At 45.3% G+C, this 21447-nt stretch overlaps 2 protein-coding genes across 6 annotated transcripts in view; one reads left to right on the top strand and one right to left on the bottom strand.

Annotated features, from left to right (window-relative positions):
- The window catches only part of LOC119443185 (protein Mo25), an 85655-nt gene extending 78868 nt beyond the window's left edge, over positions 1-6787 (bottom strand). For all 3 annotated transcript variants that reach the window (XM_049662653.1, XM_037708350.2, XM_037708351.2), the window contains exon 1: positions 6630-6787. The gene's annotated coding sequence lies outside the window, so the exon portion shown is untranslated. The remainder of the gene's footprint in view (positions 1-6629) is intronic.
- A 606-nt stretch (positions 6788-7393) lies between these two features.
- The window catches only part of LOC119443182 (golgin-45-like), a 39577-nt gene continuing 25523 nt past the window's right edge, over positions 7394-21447 (top strand). For 2 of the 3 annotated variants that reach the window (XM_049662654.1, XM_049662655.1), the window contains exons 1-3: positions 7394-7597; positions 15366-15528; positions 15586-15781. In XM_049662654.1, the coding sequence (XP_049518611.1) occupies positions 7585-7597; positions 15366-15528; positions 15586-15781 (372 nt within the window). In that variant the 5' untranslated portion in view covers positions 7394-7584. The remainder of the gene's footprint in view (positions 7598-15365; positions 15529-15585; positions 15782-21447) is intronic. The other variant, XM_037708349.2, reaches the window with a different exon arrangement.

The raw sequence follows: 21447 nt of genomic DNA, 5'->3' as shown, positions 1-21447 counted from the left end.
GGCGCATCAATCACGACAATGCTCCTGCACATTCCTCGCACTTGATTCAGACTTTTTTCAGGCTCCTTACTCTCCTGATAAGGCCCCCTGCGACTTCTGGCTGTTTCCCAAAATCAAGAGACCATTGAAAGGAGTGCGATTTCAGACAAATGAGGACATTATGGCTGCAACGACAGCTAATCTAAACTCCATTCCGAAAGAGGCCTTCTCGGAATGCTTCCAACAATGGCAGCACCACAGGGAGAAGTGTGTGGAGTCCCAAGGAGACTACTTTGAGGGTGATTAGGTTTCCAATGCTGCAGTTATGCCAGTTCTTTTTCTTCGGCCAAAGGTCGGATACTTTTCTAACAGACCTCGTATGTTTGTAGACCGTCTCTCCTGTTGTCTAGGCACTTAATGTGTATATATATACCTAGTAGCACAATGGTTGTCATCGAGCATTTCTTACTTATAGCTGCTTATTGCGTCTCTTGAGGCACTAGTTGCTCACGAAACACAAAACCTTTTAAAAACGTCTTAAAACGGCTACAAATGGCTACAGATTCCTTGGTCTATGACAAGACTGCAAATAGAATTTCTTCTAAACATAGCCTAAGCGCCTGAAATATACTAGTACTCTATCTGCAGTAACAACTCACTACTGGTGTTACCAGTCTTATTTTGTTAAACGCATTCAGAATGTCTAACTCAAGAACTTTTTTAGATGTTTGTGTCTAGTGCATAAAATGCCAGCTGGCATTTTAAAGGTATGGTGACCGTCGGCGTTCACGAACAAAAGACGCGATGGACAAAACGACCTTACAAGAAGCACCATAATAAAGCTGGCTTCAATCTTGAATAATTTCACACCGGAACTTCAACAATCAAGAGTGTGTTATCGTTTTCAAGCCAGGGCACGCACACGACGCCTCGCAACCATTCTTTCATGCTCGCGTAGCAGGGGCTGACAGCAGGAATGAATGAACTAATAAAACTTTATTTGAAACGGACAGGAGCAAAACGCCGGTGTCACAGTGATCGCAGCACGGTGGCAGTCAATTAGACAGGCTCTAAACTTGTCGGGCATCTGATTCCGTGTTGGAAACACTGGAAGACAGAAATATTCAAAAAAAAAAAAAAGGCCGTTGGCACACGCAATGTCTTGGTCGTGGGTTCGGTTAAGTATGTTATGCTAGTTTTGTACGGTTCTCGACTGTTCTGTACATTTATTGGATATGAACTAGCGTCATTAAACTGTGCTGATGGTGTCTGCGTGTTTTGCATGAGTGCTTCCTGACATCAGCTGTATTGTGTGTTTTCGCCAACGGCTTTCTACCATAATGGCGGGATCTGCGTTCGCCGCCGTCATTGTTCTCGATGTGTCTGTATGTTGCACGTTCGAATAGCACTTTTTCCGGTAAATCAAATACTTCACACTTAGTTTTTGATTGATTGAATTCATGATCGTTGGGCTTTTCTGCCCTGCCGGTCTTCGTTCTTTATTTTTTAAACGACGGTTCTGCTTGTTTATAGTTCTTACGAGTAGCGCAGCATGAAACAAACGAAGGGAATTCATTGAAAGAGGAGGTGCTGGCCGTAATCATGAACCACAGTGAAGTCATCCTATTTTCTATCTTTGTTTTTGCATGGGTTACAGCTTTGCTTGCTTGCACTCATATGTGTGAGCTTGTAGCGTTCCCACTTCGTAGCAAAACAAAAATATTACTGCAATGCTTAATTGTTTCATACGTCAAATGCAATCGGCTGCTGATGTAAAGATTGCGCTGGTGCTTTGTTGCAAATAAGCTGCAAAACTTGCAGCCTAGGTGCTTCATCTGGGAGTGCAGTCACGACTGCTTGTTTATTAATGAATGACTGTGGTTCACTTCATCTGTAATTGCAAATCTGCCTTTCAGCTGACTTGATGCTGTCTGTTATTTTCACTGTATAGACAGCTGGACATCCTTCTTGTCTCTTGGTGCTAGCTGGATGAGAGGTCTCCTCATTAGGATCAGTGTAAGCCAATGTACTGTACTCTCTCTGATCCTCACGGTGGTTTGTATATTGGGTTAAGACCAGGGATCACATTGCGGTAAAATAGCTAGTTGGTCTCTTACAAACAGGTGGTTTTTTTGCACTTATCCCTAATAAACTGCCTCTATTATTCCTAGTTTCTCAGCACCAGCGTGCACTGCTTACGTCTACTTAGTTTCCCTAAGCCTAACAAAACTTAAATGTAGATAGTCAAGGCTATGAAAGAACTCACAAATAAACTCTGTTGTGTCATCATTTACCAGTATTCCATACATGAGTAAAAATTTGCTACAACAGCGTACATTGCATTTTGCTTCTTTGATGCACAAATGTATACAAGCCAGTATGCAACGAGTTCTGTATTTTAAAATTATTTCTGTGTGATTTAGTTTCTTCACAGCAATTTACTGTACAGCATCAGCAAGCAGTCTAATCTCAGATCTTTGCGTGCTGCAGAGGGTGTGCTTTGCTGTTACGATTGATAAAACATGGGCCGAGGCTTCCATACGAGAACAAACTTCAATTTGGCTCTACCACTACTGGCATTTGGCTGGCGCTTGCCAAATAAATCATGCCGACTGTTTGTGCTGTGTGAATAACTTGTGCCGACTGTTTTTAACCTTTTTGTGAGGGGATTGCACAATGATGTGTGGAAGTGCATGTGTTAGATAGAAATTGTGTTGTGTCATATGTGCTTTAGAACAGACATGGCGCTGCATGTTCCAGCAGTATGCAGAGGTGCCTTGCAAATTTTGTCATAACTAACTTTACCATTGCTGCTTTTTGTCATCTATTTCAATAATATCAATCAGAGGTGTTATCAAAATATAGCAACTTATTTGCTTTGGCCCTCTGATTAAGCATTTGCCCTTTCACTAGGTGGAATTAATCAGCATTGACCATTACTTCAATAGTTTTTTGTGTGTAGTGGCTTCTCAATTGGGGGATAGTCAATGTAGATGTTCAGAATTACCCAAGGCTATAGACGCACTGATTAATTGGAAAACTCAACAAATCATTTTGTACTTCACTTCCAAGACAGGGCAATATTCTCATTTGATCATGTTATGACACTCAATTTTGTATGACGTATCATGTAATATATCAACAAATGTGATTTACCCAGCCCCAGAAGCATTGCTTTGTAATACTTTACCAGTCATTTGTATGCTACCTGCTTACCCTGTACTATGTCAAGTTTAAGTACGAAAAAAAGGAGACAGCTTGACAGTTCAAAATGTCGAACTTGCTTTTGGTTTAACAATATAAAGCACAATTTACCTTTGTAATCAAGATAGCACATCATTTACGTTCAGGACGGTTAACTGTTTTAAACTTATTATTTTTGCAGAGAGGTTTTCAAAAACTTGTTTGACAAGTTGACAGGTGTCTTTTCAGTGGCAAAATACCATATATTAATTTGAAGGCTCTTCTCTGTCTTACTCTGCTCTGCATTTGAATGACTATATGCCAGGAAATACACTAGTAATTTTAAACCTCATGCCTACCTCAAGAGCCCGGTACTTTAAGAGAAAGGAGTGCTTAAATGTATTTTTAATGTGAGCCACACTTCTTGCTTGGCACATATTGCTAATTGAAGGTCCAGTTTGCACATTCTCATTTCATATCTTGCTTTTTCTCCCCTCTTCCGTGCAGATTTTCCCTCTGTCTATGAGAACCTTCACACACAACCTGCAACAGCACACTTTTGTGGGCAGCCAGAGCTCTCCTACGAAGACCAGCCTTCTGTGGCTGCGATCATCTTCAAGATCCATGCATGACCACCTTCCCTGCTATTTGTTGCTCTTGTTAATTACACTTTGCGCATCTTTTCTCATTTATTAGTTAATAAAGTTTGAATGTTAGATGATGGGATGATGATGCTACATTTTAGCCTGCAATCATGCTTTATGCATTGCACTGCATGAAGAGCATACAGTGTGTGTAAAAAAATAACAGGATATTCTGATTTACCTTTCAGTTCCAGTAACATGCAAGTAATTCAATAATGGGTGGTATGCCGAAGAACTGGCCATTATTTCTGCGTGACGATATGCAAGCATATGGTAATACTTTATAAGGGGCACCCACAAAGTAAGTTGCAATTTAATTTTAAATTAGGCACAGACATAAAAATGATTATATTGGCAGATAGTGGTGTGCAGAGTGTTTTTCCAGATGTGAACCATCCTTTGTTTTAAAATTTCATTGTAGCACAGCATTCTGTTTCGGATATTGGTGCTATGCTATCCAGTCGCCTGTAACTGAAACCAGGGGCTGTATTCTATAACGCTTCGCTTTGCTCTCACGAACCCCATTGGGCAGCACTTCGTTGTCGTCACACAGGTTGTCCATCATCTGGAAGGCAGTTCGCTCGAGGGTCGCGCACGGTCGCATGCATGAGCTAGATGGTTGCCAAGGCAACCGTGGCCATCTGCTAGTCTCGTACTGGCCGGCGCGTCGAGACAGAGGCGCCAATGCCACTCCTTTGGTGTGTTGCTGGCGAGCATTGGCGAAAGACAGCGACGAGACAAGAGGCATCGGTGCAACACATTCGACATGAGTGAAGGAGAGTTCCGGTGACATTTTAGGCTAGCTCCGAAGACAGTGTGATGGATTTGCGACGAGCTAGAATATTTCGAACTACAAGATATAGTGGCGTTGACACTGGAATGGAGACGCGATGTGACGATGCGCATCTGGAATGAAAACTCAATGACATCGCAACCGTCAGTCAGCCACATCATTACTGCCATAGCCAGGGCCAATACAGTTGAGGGGAAAAAAAAAAAAAGTGGGTGAGATTTGCCTTCACGGTGCAGGAGAAAGCTGCAGTCAAGGAACACTTCCTTGACCGTGGCAAGATTCTCGAAGTGGTGGGATCTGTGGACGGAACTCTCATCGCAATCGTCCGCCCTAAGAAGTCAGCCCCGGCGAAACAAAATCCCATTAGAGCCGCAGCCTGCACCCCAAGAACCGCCTTGATTACTTATCGTATAGTACACCACCTAGCAGCTAAAAAAGAAAACTCAAATAAAATTAAAACACCAGTGGCTGTCTGCATCGAAAGGTTACATTTATTACTGGAAATGTGCAAATGTTTTATACAAACCAATTATTTTTTATCAAACTAGCAACATACTCCAATTACTATATTGTCCCCAAAGTACAAACAAAAATGATGACGTGACCTTCCGACAGACCGCGGCTCGGTGATTGGTGTCCCTACCATGGCCCCGTTCCACTCTTTCTCCGTGTGACGTAATCCTGACATAACAGCCAAAGCGAACCGTTACAGAATACGGCCCCAGGATGTCATTTTTGCCTGAACCACAACATCACTGACAAAATCTTTCCCTGCTAGAAACTATTTCAGTTTGCAGAAGTCATAGCAAGGCAACATTTTGTCAAATGAGTCTCATGCAGAAGTGACATCCTTGCTTCAGTCAATGGGGGCACATTGGCAAACAATACAGATGTTTCTTGATTCTCAAAATAATTGAGACAGTCAGCATTCAACTGATTGGTCTAAGCAAAATGCGCTCGTCTACCAACTGGGCTGTGCTACTCTATTGCCATGGTTCACGTCTGGAAAGACTACCTGTGCATCACTCTATCCGTCAATATAATTTTTGTTTATGTCCGTGCCTCATTTAAAACAAACTAACTGTGGACACGCCTCGTGTTACTGTAACCGCCGCCACAAAAATTTAAGGGAATGTGTAATAAAAGTCCTCATTTGTTCTTGTCAAGATGTCCGTTAGCCAACTTTGAGCGTAACGTTAGCAGGGCTTACTGCAGTACTTCGACGTTCACGGCTACAAAATGTGTTGATCAAGACAGCTACTAGGCTTTTGAATTATCCGTTCAAGACATCTTTTAGACATCAAAATAGCTGCTTCCGTGTTTGGTGGGTAACGTCTTCCATCTCATGACGCTGCGAATCCATGCATATATAATTGCCCAACAATTAGCGTTGATGGAGGCTCGCGTTCCAAGTAAACACCTCCCCTTCTACTCACGATCCTTTATTTAAACGTGTACAGCGCTGACACCAGTGGAAAAGAGCATGTAACCACTGTGTCCAGATGTAACGTGCTCTGCCTTTTTTCCTCCGTTTGAAAGGTAACGTCTGCTAGTCTGTGGCCTGTGGTGCGCGTCAAAAAGCAATGCCAAGTGAACGCAAAGCCCCCCGCACGCGCACAAGACTTGAGGCCGGGCCAATTTCGTCGTCGTCGCACAGCACGAAACGCGTGAACGTCCCCTGAAATGGCTCGTAGCAGACGAGATGGCTTTCCGAAAGGCTTATCTGCGTCGAGCGGCCTCCCGTCGGTTCTGATCCGCTGCGGCATTCCGGCCACAAAAGCTCTGTGCAGGAGCCTGTCGGGACAGCAGCCGCGCGACGCCTTTGCAAACTGTGGTCACGACAAGATGACATTCGTGGTTTTGTTTGGCGCGATACGAGCGTGCACTTGAGGCCTAGTTCGCTGTGGTTCCTGAACATCCTAAGCCTAAGCATATTTACCAACAGAAAGTCTTTGAAAGGCATCTGAGAACGTTGTGAGGCGGGACCTTTACCCGTCTAAGGAGGCACCAATAAGTAATAAGTGTCTCACCTTTGTAACCAAGGGTGACCGTTTGACAGGTGGAAACAGGCGATGTTGTTTCGGTAGTACCGAAATAAATCACGACTCTTCTGAAATACCACTACACGCCGCTGCCGAAGGACCCGAGAACCACACCATCATGACCGACTGACGTAAACAGCAACGACATGGGCGTCGCAACTCCTAGCCGAAGTGTTGCATTCATAGAATTTTAAAAAATCACAAATTACAAGAATGCACTAAAATATGCACTAAAAACAAGTTTTAAAATACTAGTTTCATTTTACTTGAACGTATTTTTACTTTAATCAAACTAGCCACCTAGTCGAAAAAGGCTAGATTTGGACAGTGGGTCAAACGAGGGCTATGCACTGAGGCATTTTTTTATTGAACTCCAGGTAGCGCCATCGTCGCTTTGTCCCGAGTGAGCGGCCTCGCTCGCCGGCCGGACCCTTGTCGCGTCGGAGACCCTACCGAAGCTGCATGAAACTTAGACAGACGGATACTCGGTGGAGGTAATACTGAGATTATTCCCTACCGATCTATTGTAAATAAAATGGAAGAACGCAAACGATGCAACAACGACAGTGCCCAGCCCGCGAGCTCGCCTCAGCCAATGAGCGCTGCCGAAACAACCGTAGCCAACGTTTTTTGGCCGGAGATTCAGAATAAGGCAACGGCAGCGCCGCCACATTTTCCGCGTTTTTTGCTTCAGCCTCGTCGCTTGCTAAGGCGTCCGCTGCACTCACTCCCCCATTCTAGTACACTCTAATACGGCCTTGCGGCGTACCATTTAACTTTAGAGCAGACAGAGCAGACGTATAGATCATGGCCGGAAGAAGATGTAGGCCCTTGGAAAGCAGGCAACAAGTTTTGCAAAAGAGAACAAAGTTCATGTAATGGACCTAAAGTGAAGCAGACATAGAGGCGTGCTAAGAAAAGTTTACCTCCGTTGAAATCCTGGATGTCGGAGCCAGGTACGTATAGTCCAGAGGGCGAGTAAGCTGTGGTAATGGTTGTTGACGTCCCTGTGCTATCCGCTTGTCATTTTGTCAGGGATGGAGTTTGGTGCCACGAGCGCAAACGATGAGAATTGAGGCGGCAACAGCGTTTTACGCTGAATCAGCTCATTGATTGCAGTCGCTTGGGCTGCGTTTATCGTCTTATGATACACTACCATATGTTGCTCACCAAAGCCATCTACGCCGTGTCGAGACGTATGCATCAAACTTGGTTTCTGGACACGGTGGCTGCAGCGCACGCGTGGAACGATGATAGAATCGGCGACTTTCTTGCCATGGGCTCTCCGTTTCTTGGTTGTTCAAGCTGTCCGTTACAAAACGGAAGGTTTCTTGCAGCGACCACTTGGGTACCCACAAATGAGTACTTGCGCGTACTCCATTAGCGACCATTTTGTCAGTGTTGCTGAGAAATGCCATTGACATAAGTTTATACCGTCAAGGAACCGCTGCTGTCACAAGTAACAACAGTGCCTTTTGTTGCGCTCTCTGTTCTTTCACCTTTGCCATGTCGTCTAGACAACCTTTCGTCAAATCCTCTGCTTTAGGGACGACGGGGAAATAGGGAAATTCAACAACCTTTTATATTGTGGATTATGTCCTGACAAAAACAAGTGATCTTTATAGTTATTACGCGGCCAGAAAAAAACATAAGAATTAACCAGAAATATCTCGGCCTGGGCATTCTGTGCTGTTAAAGGGGCCCTGTAAATAGGCAAGCAAGTCGTGAACACCTGAACCTGATGCAATCGCTGTAGTTGATACAGGGAGTGCAACCACACCTGTGCTACTTTCTAATACTGCACACATTGTCCTCTTGCACATGATTAACAGGAGGAGCATAGAGCCAACATTGCCAAAGCTGAGGTTCCTATTGTTTGCAGATTTCCTCAGAGTTCGCGACTAAGCAGTGCGAAGTAGGAAAGAAATGTTGTTCTCAATTGGTGCCTCAAATGGTGGTGGCTTCTCTCTGTTACAAGGATGGGCAACATGATGAACACGACGCTTGTTGGGGGTGCAGAGCTTATCATGATCGGCATGTGGCTGTGGCTGTGGTGCACAATCATTGGCATGTGATTGCCGATAATTCTACTGAGCACGTTTGGGAAGAAATGCCATTTAATCCAAAGGTGGTGCGGGAATATCCTGATCAACTCTGGAGATCTGATCAACTCTGATCACAGAAGAGCAACACTAAATCAGTTTTGAATCGTGAAGTATTTTTTTCAGGGATGTTTTTTTCGTGCATTTGGCTATTCCATTGGCCAAAAGGCGATTACTAGAGAGGGAATAAAAGGCCAAAGTTTATTTTTCTTTATTTCGCGCTCAAACCGCAACCCCGGCACGTCAGTGTTACGTCACGGATTTCTAGCTATTTTAGCATTTTTTCAATTCTTTCTGCGAATAGAAAATTTTTAAAACTTGCCATACTGAGTCATTGTTTTTCTTTTCCTTTACAACGCTGAATGTGAGGACAAAGACAGGCTAAATATAGTGCTGAGACCATTGGCGTAGCCAGAGAACCCTCTCCCACGGAACGGAAAGTTTCAGGATGTGCTCAGAAAGAGTGACAATGTGTGAAGCAAGGTGAGAGGTAGTGGCAGTCTGAAGGGAGGTGGGGGGTTGTCATGGGGGCGATCTTCTCTTCCATGCACAGAACATTGCGGCCCCACTGATGGCGCGCCTCTACCTCATTAAGGATCGTGTTAACCGTAACTGCTGAGGGGGGATCAGCGCTAAAAATTCCACACACAGGTAAAGATGGGACGAGGACCCAACCAGGCCTTCATGTCATCGAAGAGCTTTTCATTTCTGGTACTTGACCGATTCATCCACCACTCTACGTGAAAGAAAACCATTCCGAAAATGTTGCAACTTACTTGTCTATAGAAACGCGTAATAAGCACCCCCTCCCCCTTTTCTTCTCCTTGTTTTTCTTTCCCTTGTCTCTGACTTTCATTATGTTAATAAAATTGAGAAGAGCTTGCTGTTAGGCTAGTTTGTACATGCTGTTAAGAAGGAAAGGCCTGAACGCTGATTGGCGCATGGCAAAATATATCAAGGACGGGGGTGCTGGGCCAGGGAAGCTAAGATATGGCCACAACAAAAAAGGTGGGAGGGCAGGTAGGTGAATGGCCTCGAAGACAACGTAAAAACAGAAATATAGGAATGTTTGGGGCCGCACTGCCGTTCAACAACCCGGTGAAAAAGAGCGCGACAATGAATAATTGAAAAGAATTTTAAGAATAGGAGTGGGGTGATGGAGTGGGAGACGTGCATAAAAAGTGCCAAGAACGAAGTTGGCGGATAATTATGGCCATAGGGAGAGCGTCTGGTCACTGCCCAATCGCTCAACACCAGACGGCCGTAACCAATCACGTAGCTGAGGCTCACCTACCCCGTCGTAACATGCGCTGCTTGCTGCAAAGAGCCCCTCTTAACTAAATGTCTCGGCAATTTTCAGAATAGCCAGGTGTCGGGAGCCTCGACACTTTCAAATCTCTCAAAGCTACTGGCCCTTATTTTACTGCGAACTATGGATGTCGTAATTTTCACAAAAGCTTTTAAACAGGAAGCAGCCCTGCTTCGACTGTCTGCCTCATCAATTTCCAAGTGTGATCAAATAATAATGTGTTGCGTGATGACTACATTACCATGATCACAAGTTAATTCCAAACATCTCTTCAAACAAGTCGGGACAGCAGGTCACCAAAAGTGGGTAAAACTTGCATCATATCACACTGTGGAAGTTCAAGCTCAAAGCTTCATTCCTGTATTTTTAAATCTAGAATAATATAGCATGCCCACAACGCCGAAAGCGCAACTGATAGGCAACTTGCAAAATAGTGCCCGCCCTCTTCCGTACATAGCCATGGATGTTCCACTCATTTAGAAGATCTGGCGGGAAAACAACAGTTATCTCCACTGTTACCTGGGCTGCAACAAGTCTGGGCTGCAAAGTGCAAGCAAGAAGACAAACAATAGTGCTCTGTCTTGTTTTTGTTTTGCCCCGTTCTTAGCGCTGTTTGTTTTTCCAAGTAATGTACCAGCTATAGGTCATCAATATATTTATATAAATGCATCAATTTGTAAACAAAATTTTAGTTTCTTTTATTATTATTTTTTTAAAACTAGCATAAGGATGATAGCATAATTTCTTGCGAAGTGGCTGCATGCTTTAGCAATGAAAGACTTTTGTCAGATGTTAAGCAAAGTGTTGTTTCAGCAACGCAAATACGTGCAGCCTCGTTAAATCATTCTTGTCCGAGGAGTGCTAGGAGTTTGTATTTGCATGGTCTACAACCTCCGCACACACACACACACATGCACCCTCCTCCTATGTACATATATATATATATATATAGAGAGAGAGAGAGAGGAAAGGAGGGAGGTGAAAGGAATGGAAATTGTCGGTGGAAGGTTGTGGGGCAGCACCTCAGCCCATGACCGCCAAGCTCAGTTTTCGAGAGCATGGCTAATGCACTTTCCGCCGAAAATTGTGCTTTTGCCTCCCGGATCTCATTGGCCCGAGTTCTGCAGCACATGGGGCACCCCAGTGACTTCTCAAGCACAATGGACCATGTATATACTCAGTCACAGACCACAGTGACCATGCATACTCAATCAGTTCTGTTAAGGCTTATGACTGTATCTAGGGTTAATGCATTTGTTCATGATCTCCCTTCTCAGTCGGAGAGTTGCAGCCGTGGCATCTTTTGTGCACTGCAGAGTGGCACTCGCTAGGTGGATGCATTCACATAGCAAGGAGTGAGCATGCCCACAGTCCACTTGCCTAGGGGTGTTCACTTGGAGGTCTCTGTCCTGCCATCACCTTTGTCTAGTGTGATGAATTTCCAACACAAAGAATAGACTGCAAAGTTTACCAAGATTAGGAAGCTGTGTGTGAACAATGCTGATGAAATGTTTGGTTTTCCCTTTGTTCGGTTAAGCCTAACAAAACTATTTTAAAAAATGCTTTTAGAATTTTATAGGTTTATAATTATTTAAAGGAGTCCTATATTTCTGTGCTCTGGTGGGTACACAGCAGTTCTCTTTTAATGATACATAACATGCATCTCCATCTTGTGCGTTTCATAGCACATCAGCAGAGTTCATTGGTTCCTCTCAACTGCAACAGCTGCAGACATTCGCTGCCGCAAGAACAACTTTCCTGAAGTGTGTGCATTGTTGTCTGCTACAGCATTGCCTGTTGTGGCCTTCGAAATCCAGACACCACCACTTTCAGTGTATGTGGAGCGCTACACGTTGCACAAATTACCAGGTGCAAAGATAGCACGATAGCACAGTGATTAGCGTCCTAAGCTGCAGGGATGCGAGTTTGAACTGCAGTTGTGATGGACAAAATGTTGTGTGTTCCAACTACATTTAGCTGATGTGCCACACATTTCAACAAAAACAGCTTGCAACAAATGGTGCTATCTCAAATATTCAGGTCGATTTGCAGAGGGTGCATAAATTATCTGCATGATAAATTGCTAGGTTGAAATGGCTAATTAGTGGTAATTACCTTTTTCACATTAGGCCACATGTTGCCATTGATTTGAGCAGAAATTATAAGGGTAGCATCACTTTCGAGGTATCTGTCTCCTAAAAAGTGAAATCCAATTAAGATCATTCTGAACAGCAAAACTGTTATCTAAACCCCAATCTATTTTGTAGCCCATTTTTAAAGGTAGATGTTAAAAATTACAGATGAAAAAGAACTTGAAAAATTCTTCTATATGATGTTAAACATCCAACAAATACTTTTGAGTATGAGACACATGATTTATTTTTTAGTATTTGTAATGAGCAAGAGAAATAATGGGGAATCAATTGGCCCAATTTTTGTTAGTCGCCACTATATGAGGCCAAGGAAAGTGTAGGGGAAGTAAGTGTGTTTCTCTTTAAATGAAATGTAGAAATGATAAGGTAAAGGCAAATTGAAGTGTACAAAAATGCCACTGTTGGGAGCTGAACATTTTCCAAAGTTGGGATAGGTACTATGTTGGTGCTGGCCAGCACCCCCAAGGCTAATCTTGTACGCATGCATAATGGCTACCATGGCTGGTAGAGCAGCGTACGTAATGTGAATGATTTGGATTCAGCTCCCACTGATAGCAAGTTGTCATTTCCTACTCTTTCATTTCCCCTTAGTGTGAAATTTCTACATTTGATTGAAAAAAAGACAGTAAATTTCATCTATGCTTTTCTTGGCTTCATTGTCTGTTGGCTTGTTATGTTTTGTTATGGTTGTAACCAATATGTGTAAGTATGTAGTATTTCATTAGAAATATACTAAAATGTTCGCAATTTATTTACGTTTACCTTTGAAATTGTTTTGAAACAACTAGTCCGTTTCGCCATAGTGAAAGTGAGGCATGCCATGTGGGTGCCTGCAAGCAAACTCACTGGTTGTGCGACTCAAAAATCAATGAACACAACAAGCTGGGCGAGTTGGTAACTTAACATGTTGTTAGGGGTGGGGAGCGCTACCCAGATGAAGGACAAAGGAAGTAGACGATACGAGTGCTGTCAAAAATCAAGCGAGTGAGAAACTTGCTGTGCTTGTTTGTAGGAGCTCTGGGCAAGATGAAATCATGTCTTTATTGTGCCACAAAGAGCAACATGCATGCAGCTTGTTCATTCATGTTCATTTGCAAATTATAGTCACTGCCTGTCCAAGAAGTGGATGCATGCATCAAGCATATAGGAGGCATTTCTAAGATGCAGCAGTTGTGTCTGTCTCATAGTCGCATGTTTGGTTGGTCTGGTCATCAACTGTAGTCATAGTGCTTGTTTTAGAAAGAGTTATTTAAATTTTATGTATTTTAGAGGGAAAGCTCTACTACACCATGTCTCACAAGGTCACTCATCGCGTCGCAATGACCTTGAGCCACTAGAGCGCAAGTGTGGCAGGTGTGACGTCACGCCACGTGATCTGCTGTGGATAGGCGTCGCAGCTGTGCTCGCTCGGAGCCTCGCCGCTGCAGTACCACATGACTAGACGAGGGTTTAACGGCTGCTTCGCCAGCACTTGGTCGCTTAGTCTCGCCATGGATGGCACGCCGTCTGTGCGTGCGCCTCAGCACAAGCGACAGGCTGAATCCAATCGTCCAGTAGATATAGCTAGACGGCAGGCTGTGAAATATCACGCAAAGGCAATGCTGGCTGTTGAAACACCGGAGCCGATTCGCTGCTGCTTCACGTGCAGGAAAGACACTGGCTGGCACCTTCCTGCACGTGAAGCAGCAGCCAATCAGCGACAGCCGAAATGAACAGTCCACTAATTAGACTCTTACAGAATACTGCCCCAAATTAGCACGTTATAGAGAACCTTACCAAGCGCGGAAGCGTGCATTAATGAAACACTGTGTGCATAGTCTTTGCCAAACCAAGCCAAACAGACCATTCGCTCGTGATTACTAGGTTTACAAGAGTTAAACCTCAGCCAATTCTTTTCTATCTGCAAAATCTTTTAATTAGGTGCATGTGGATGCCAGCAGCATCGGCAATAGAGAGCAATGATGATAGCCTGTTATAGAAATTTCAACTGAAATGGAATTCAGCTTTGGAAGTGAAAGGCTTTATCTATGTGTACTGAAAAATTCTTGCAGCTTGTGATGGGGGCCTCTTCAGTGGGTTGTATATATGGGAATGTATGTTTTGTTTGTGGGAGCACTTGCTGAAAGTGGACGCTGCTACTATGAGTGTTTGGAAGGAGTCCCAGGTGGACATATCTCTTTCCCTATCACGGGGAAAATAGGTGTTTTTTGTAGGTTACGCCAGATTTTTTTTTTCTGAAGGAGCTACTGCACTCAATATTTTATGTAATACATAAGCAAAAAGCAGAACGAATGCACTTTTCACACATAAAAGTTTCATTAACGAGATGTATGTCATAAAGAAGATATAAATTGCCAAACTCAAGATTTTAGGGTAAAATGGAACGAAGTTTGTAAAGACAGGCTTGTATCTACTAAGAAAAACAGGTAACAAAAATTATGAGATATACAAAATGTATTGCCGTCTAATAGGCACTATCTCTGAAAAAAATCTAAATTTTTCATTGGGAGCAGGTATTCCGCTACAAACATTTAACTGCAAGCACTACAGTTGGGCGTGCCGGGCTGCGGCCACCTGATGTTCCGGACTGGTTTGAGTCGTTGTCGCTCTGACGAAAAAGCAGCATCCTAAGACTCACTGCTGCACGATCGATCGATAAGATCAGCCGCAGACACAGCAGAATCACTAGATCTGCGATCTTTCGAAGTGTGCGCGCCGCCCTCGGAGGCGGCCATTTTTGCTTTCTGCTTCGACGATCGCAAAAGAGGGCTTTCAAAAATTACCGTCTCACGGGAAAAAAGCGAACTGCTTAGAAAACAAAAGTGTAGTTTTCCTTCACGTCCGATGGCACAGTGTCTCTGTGAGCGGCGCAGAAGGTCTTGAAAGAGTGTTTCAAACCTAAGCTATTGATAGTGGGCTAACGATACCCAATGGGCACAGTATGGAAAGAGTCAAGGGCACTACATGGGGGGCAGTTGAATCATTTATGCAGAATATAAGTCTGCAATAGTAGGGCAAGCAAGCTGGTATATTTCTGAAAATCTTGACAGTGGCCTGAGTCAAGTATTTTGCGCTAAATATTGGCTAGCAGAATAAAAAGTTGGATTGGTAGCAAAGAAATTGTGTGTAGATGTGGTGCACATGCTGACTTAACGGGTAGCTGTCTATTCTGTGTGCTCCCCTGCAGAGCTGAGTGTGCGCTGTGACGGGGATGGCATGGAGTCCCTGCCACCAGACATTCCAGTCCCCGTGAGGAGGCGTGAGCCAAAATTTGTGCCCTACGAGCCGTACAAGGCTGCGGTCACTCCCATGGTGCCTCCCAGGTAGGTGGTACGTGAGACTGGCATGGATGCTACTGCAGTGTGCACACCACGGTGCAGAACCCAGCTGGCTGCGCTCGAGATCCCGTTCCCCTTGCACCATCCACTGGGTGGGGAGCCACCCCTACTGGCAGTGGTCCGTGAGGTGCCCGAGGGCACACCACCGGCACCTTCCGAGGCCCCCCTTGAGCAGCGGCTGCGCGAGACACACCAGTGCAATCAGGACCTGCAGGAGCAGCTGCGTGTCCAGGTCGAGGTGCGTTACAGCCATGACATTTGCAGAGGATCCATCGGAAAGGCACATTGAACTTTCAAGCGCTCTAGCAGTGCAGTTTACATTCGACTGGTTCATTCGGAGCACCAGGAGGTGCTCTTCTCCCCTTTGAGCTGGCAGCAAAACTGAGATCCAACAGAATTGCTCTGGGCTCAAACATGCTTTCTATGGCTACAATGTCCACAGGCGTCTGCATTGTTGCAACATGATTCAGAACGTAGTAGGAACCAGTTGAATTGGCCACCAGACTGTTCACACTACAGTGTCCCGCTTTCAGGAAACCTCCATCGTGATTTGTGCGAAACTAATGGCACATTCGACTACTCATTTCCAAGCACTCCTGCGAAGCTTCAAAGGTCGTTTAACAATTTACCGTATTTCCTGGTGTATAGGACGCGGTTTCTTTCCAAAATTTTTGACGGTGCATCTTACAGTACAACGGTGCGACTTATGTATAGAATTTACTGAAGGTGGCAGGTGTTACACGGCAGCACTCAGAGCAGGCGTGCTTGGCGACGCACGCAATCTCGCGTAAGCTGCCGCGTTTCGACACATTCAAAGCGCGGCACAATTTTGGCCCTTCCTCTATTATATTGCCGATCGTGTGAGACCATGCAAGCATCTCTCTTTTCGAACATTTGTTTTGGCTTCCACATTATGAGTAAGCGAGGTTCTTCTACTTCTTTCTGGGGTTTTAAGTGCCAAAACCAGTTCTGATTATGAGGTAAGCCGTAATGGAGGGCTCTGAATTAGTAAGCAATGTTCAATTTGCGTTCCTACCTTGCTGTGCTGGCAACCGCTGACCAAAGCATGGTGCCGGCCCACCACGAGAGATAGCGAGAGCGCAAGCGAACGTTCGGAGAGTGGGATGCTTGCCCGATATCGCCCCTAGCTCACCTTTGATATCGGCTGCCTGATGTCTTGGGTGGCTAAAATCTCCGGTGCACCAGCAGTGCATAGTAGCTGAGCACATCAGAATCGGTTAAGTACGGCAGGTAAGTATGGCAAACTGCAGTGCTGAAACGCATGCTCTTTATACAAAGGCGCGACTTATATATTAACTTTTCTGCAAAAGTGGCTGTTTTTGGGGTGTGCGACTTATACAAAGGTGTGACCTGTACGCCGGAAAATATGGTAGCTAAGCTTTATCATGTTAATAAGCGTGCTGCTATAGCGCTAACAAATCCAGAATAATGGTACTAAAGTCTTTTGTCTCAGTAATACAGCTTCATCGTCATTTTACTCTGCCATCAGAGCACTTTGAAAGCAGTCTCAGAAGAGCAATCGAATGTGCCGTTAGCTCCCATTAATTCCAGACAGACCAAGCCAGACTGTAGTTTATGGTGCCGTCTGCGTCCTCGCAACGAGTGTCACACTGGATAAAACAAGTCGTTTGAAACTTGTTGGGCTATCACACTGAAAAATGAAACATTGAAGTTGCCTGCTTTGCTGCAATCTCCAAGGCCATTACACTAGAACCCACTTATAACAATGTTCAAGTGCCAAGAAAAATCGGCTGGTAGCTGTGCTTGGATTGCCCACATAAGCCTGCTCATAGCCTCCTATATTTTTTCATGCCCGCCGAGTGGCGAGCCGAGCAAGGCGCTCCGCCCGTACCTTCTAGTTCCTGCACTCGCCACCACGCCGCGCTGCCACCCCATACCCAGTCCCAGAGCAGACGATGCGACTACGCTGTTGCGCGCGTGCTTGTGGAGAGAAACTTGCGCTCGTATTAGAAATGGAGCTGTGAAATAAATACGCAGGTTGCACTAGTGTTTGTTCATGATGTACAGGGGTGATGGGAAGAAACGGAAACAGTGCGGCGCAATGTTTTCATCCTGCTGGGACCCTAGTGGGAATAAAAAGATGCTAGAATAGTTTTATTATAGTGGCTTCTAGTTATCATGCAGGCTACAACCACTCGAAAAGAAATGGGAAATATCAGAGAATGTAGGTGCCGCACTGTTCGAGTTTCTTTCCATCCCCACAGTACATTGAAAGCAAGCAACACGAGACATATTGTGAAAACTGTACCTTTCACTTAAGCCCCCAGCTGTGAGATCAAGCTCACAGTTTCAGGGTCTTTCGTGACAGTGGCTTTATTGCGAACACTTTGGCGACGTCTTGTTTGTCGGTCGCTTTCAGAGCGAAATTGGTGAATATTTGGCAAAAGAACTTCGTAAGCAACAATTTGAGCAAATTCGCTTGGTGCCCTGGCTTCGAACACATCAAAGCTTTGTGCTCGCGGAGGATTTCGGTAGCATTATTCACAGCCTCCTTTAGAGGGTGATGCATACACTTTTTTCTTGCTAGAAGAACTTCGACGAACTTCTGTAGTGCGTAGAGAACATCTAGAAGTTGTGCGGCCGGGTAAAGAAGTCCACCGCGGTCTTGGTGTTTAATGAGCGAGTCCGGTGGTGTCGAGGCGTTTGGCTTTGTTAAGAGCGCGAAGCACTCCTCACATTCGAAGTTTTCTCATACGGCTCTTGCGAGGTAGCCACCAACCATAGCCAATGCGGCCACATCTGGAGTGGGAAGTTGAGGCTTATCTTGGTTTAGTCGCTTTATGAGCTCTCTACGTGCATCTGCACGGAATTCCTCGCTGGTTTGCTCCCTTGTGTTTTTCTGTTGCGGCAGCGTTGACAAGCAATCACTCTCTTCTGCTGCCATTATGTTGCTTGTACTCGACCCCAATGCGATACCGGTCTTAAGGGTTTTCTCAATGCCTGTGAGCACGGCGCGGACGTCCGTTTGGTCATTTGATCCTGCTGATTTCCTCAGCCAGCCAAAGAACGACTCGACTGGGTCCGATGACATTTTCCTCGTCAAAACGAAGTGAAAAGACATCTCTTCAAGAAGATATCTAATGCACTCAACGTTCGAACGAGTTGTGATCACAAGACTAGGTTAGGTTAGACTAGGTTAGGACAAGACAAGGTTAGGAAGTTCTTTGCACTTTTGAGATCGGCCAGGTAGTCAAGGAAGCTTGTCTCCAGCCAGATTAGCCGTTCATCGCCTGCAGATTCAAACTGCTTGCAGTCTGCATTTTTCTGATGTATGTGCTGGGTACAATTACTCACGTCCATGAGCACGAACCAGCGGTGCACGGTGTCCATAAATTGCACCGTCGGTCCGACACCCGCGAAGCTTTCGTCGCACGTGTGGCCCGCCTGCTCTTGCAAGAGCTTCATTGCTGCTGTCACGGGAGGAGAAAAAACTTGCGCTGCTCTCTGCACGTTCATTTTTTCCATATTCGTAGGGAATACGTGCTTTCTTGTCAAGACTGCCTTGCTGCATTCTGTAGAGGCTCTTCAAGTGGTTCGCTGATATTTTACCGCCTTTTCCGATGTCACGGGACAAAAACTGTGATCGCCCGTTTTTGATCAGGTGGCACTGATCAAATGCAAGAAAGAGCTTTCGATTCGGTTTTCCAGGGTGGTCAATGCAATGCTTGAGGCTTCCTTTGCACAGAAGTTGCATAGCCAAGACATTGATCTTGTGGTTGTCTGTGACAGTGCGCACGACGAAAAATCCTATTTCTTCAACTTCCTTCAGAACGTGTCTCATGAGCATGTGCAGCTCACGGCCAGTGCAGTTTCTCGCGAAAAAGTACGCCACGGGTATTTTGAACGAAACTGAAAGGCCGTTAAGGACGAAACACAAGAGTGAGTTGGCTGGCACAGGCTCATTTGTTGTTTCTTTGGGGAAGTTCACACTATAGTCCACTTCGCTGATGAAGGCATCTCTTTGCTTGTGATACAGTAGCCGTTGTTTGACGCGCATTTCGTCTACAATTAAAGAGCATGCCCTCGCATGCAACGAGGGATGAGAAGCGAGTTCTGCAGACAGCCTTTGCTTCACGAGTTCGGTCATGCCAACTTCTCCACGTGATGAGCCCATAAAGCGCTTGAGGGTACTTCGACAGGGAAGCCGAAGAATACCTGTGCTCCTTACGTGTTCGTATGCACGAGTCGAGAGGTTACGCAAAACCACAGCATGGCACACTGTCACCTCAGACCACGTTGGTTTCTTCTTCGCGAAATTCTGAACTTGTTCCACTAATATTGAAGCAGCCAGGTCTTTCTCTTTCGCTTTCTCCACAACTTGCAGGAATGCAGACACATAGCATTCTTCCTTGAGCTTTTGCAGTTCCTGTTTGTACTTGTCGACGGTGTTCTTGAGTCGCTCAATTCGCGCGTTCAAGTCTCGCTCCTTACGTCTCCACTTTCGTTTGTCCATTGCTGAAACCGAGAATAATGACGACACCTGCACAGCTCTGTCCACCTGCACGGTCGTAGTGATGCAGCACTCGCTTGCGCCGTTTTCCAGAGGTAGCGGCAGTTCGGTTGCAGAGCAATCCATCAGTGATAACTCTTGAGAGGCGATGTCGATGGACGGCAAGTCATTGAGAGGAAGCGAAGGAGATTCCAGTTGGCTCTCAACTGCTCTTCGTTTCGGCGGTGGTGTGTTCACTGGCGCAGCTGCCTCACATTTTCTCACAGACGCGTCGCTTCTCTCCCTATTTTTCGGAGGCTGCAGGTACGCAGGATACTCTTCGAAAATGCTGGGAACAGCGTCTTTCTTGAGTTTGCGAATTTTGCAGCACTCCTTGAAGTCGGAGGAACCGAAGTGTCGGCTGCATACAGTCGAGTAACACGACATTGTATTCAGTGTCCAGTCGTCCCGAGAAATGACCTTTAGCCATTTCGCTCGCAGTTCCGGATCGCTTGGTATCTCGTGGAACGATATGCTCGGTGTCCATTGTTTGCTCGAAGACTTGCAGCGTGGTACGCAGCAGTACGGCATCTTGTCGGGCCCAGGGCACCCCAACTCATTCCACACTGCGGATAGAAAACTAAATTGGTATGTCGAACGTAATGCAGCATAAAATATGCACCGTAAATTACGGTTTTTATAGTAGTAAACAATATAGGTTGTGACGGCGCTAGCAACTCGCATGTGGTTTCGTAAAATCGAGTAAACAAACGGTCGTTTCATTCAGTGACACTGAACCTTAACGCTCAGAACGCTGTTTCAACAATAAACGTTCATGTAATTAATTTATTGTACAATGCTCAAGGAATTAAAAGCGATGATTTAAGGCTATGTATTAAACGTACTTCCACTTCCAGCGTCCTGAATTTGTGCTACGATGGCGTAGCGCTGCCTCTTACACTTACATCAGAGCCCACGTTAACATTAGCGGTCAGATTTGCAGCGATATGACGTTCTCATCACATGTAATTGCACATACCATTTGTTGTTTTTGAATGTTTACAAGCCGCGTTTTATTCTGCGAGCACTGCACACACTGATTGCGAGTTATCTCATGCTTCCCTGATAGTTAAAAAAAAAAAACATAATTAAAATCGTTGCTTCCGCAAGACACACAAGCTTACCTGCGGCCAACACGACGGACACGGGACAACTTTTGCTTGTAGAGCCACTTTGGTAGGTACTTCGAGGTGCCTCAACACGTTGCAGCGTAGCGAACTATGCTTGGTACGCTCCGCAGCATGTACAGGCAAGTATGGGGTGCGAGCGCCTCTTGCGGAGAAGGCAGGCGTAAATCGAGGAGGAAGGGGGAGGGCAGCGGACGGCCTCCGCCGCTCCACTGCATGGGCATGAAAAAATATAGGAGGCTATGG

The sequence above is a fragment of the Dermacentor silvarum genome, chromosome 2 (assembly GCF_013339745.2).
Source record: "Dermacentor silvarum isolate Dsil-2018 chromosome 2, BIME_Dsil_1.4, whole genome shotgun sequence".
In the NCBI taxonomy this organism is placed as follows: Eukaryota; Metazoa; Arthropoda; class Arachnida; order Ixodida; family Ixodidae; genus Dermacentor; species Dermacentor silvarum.
The sequence above is the reverse complement of the archived record's forward strand: the minus strand, read 5'-3'. Positions and strand labels throughout refer to the sequence as shown.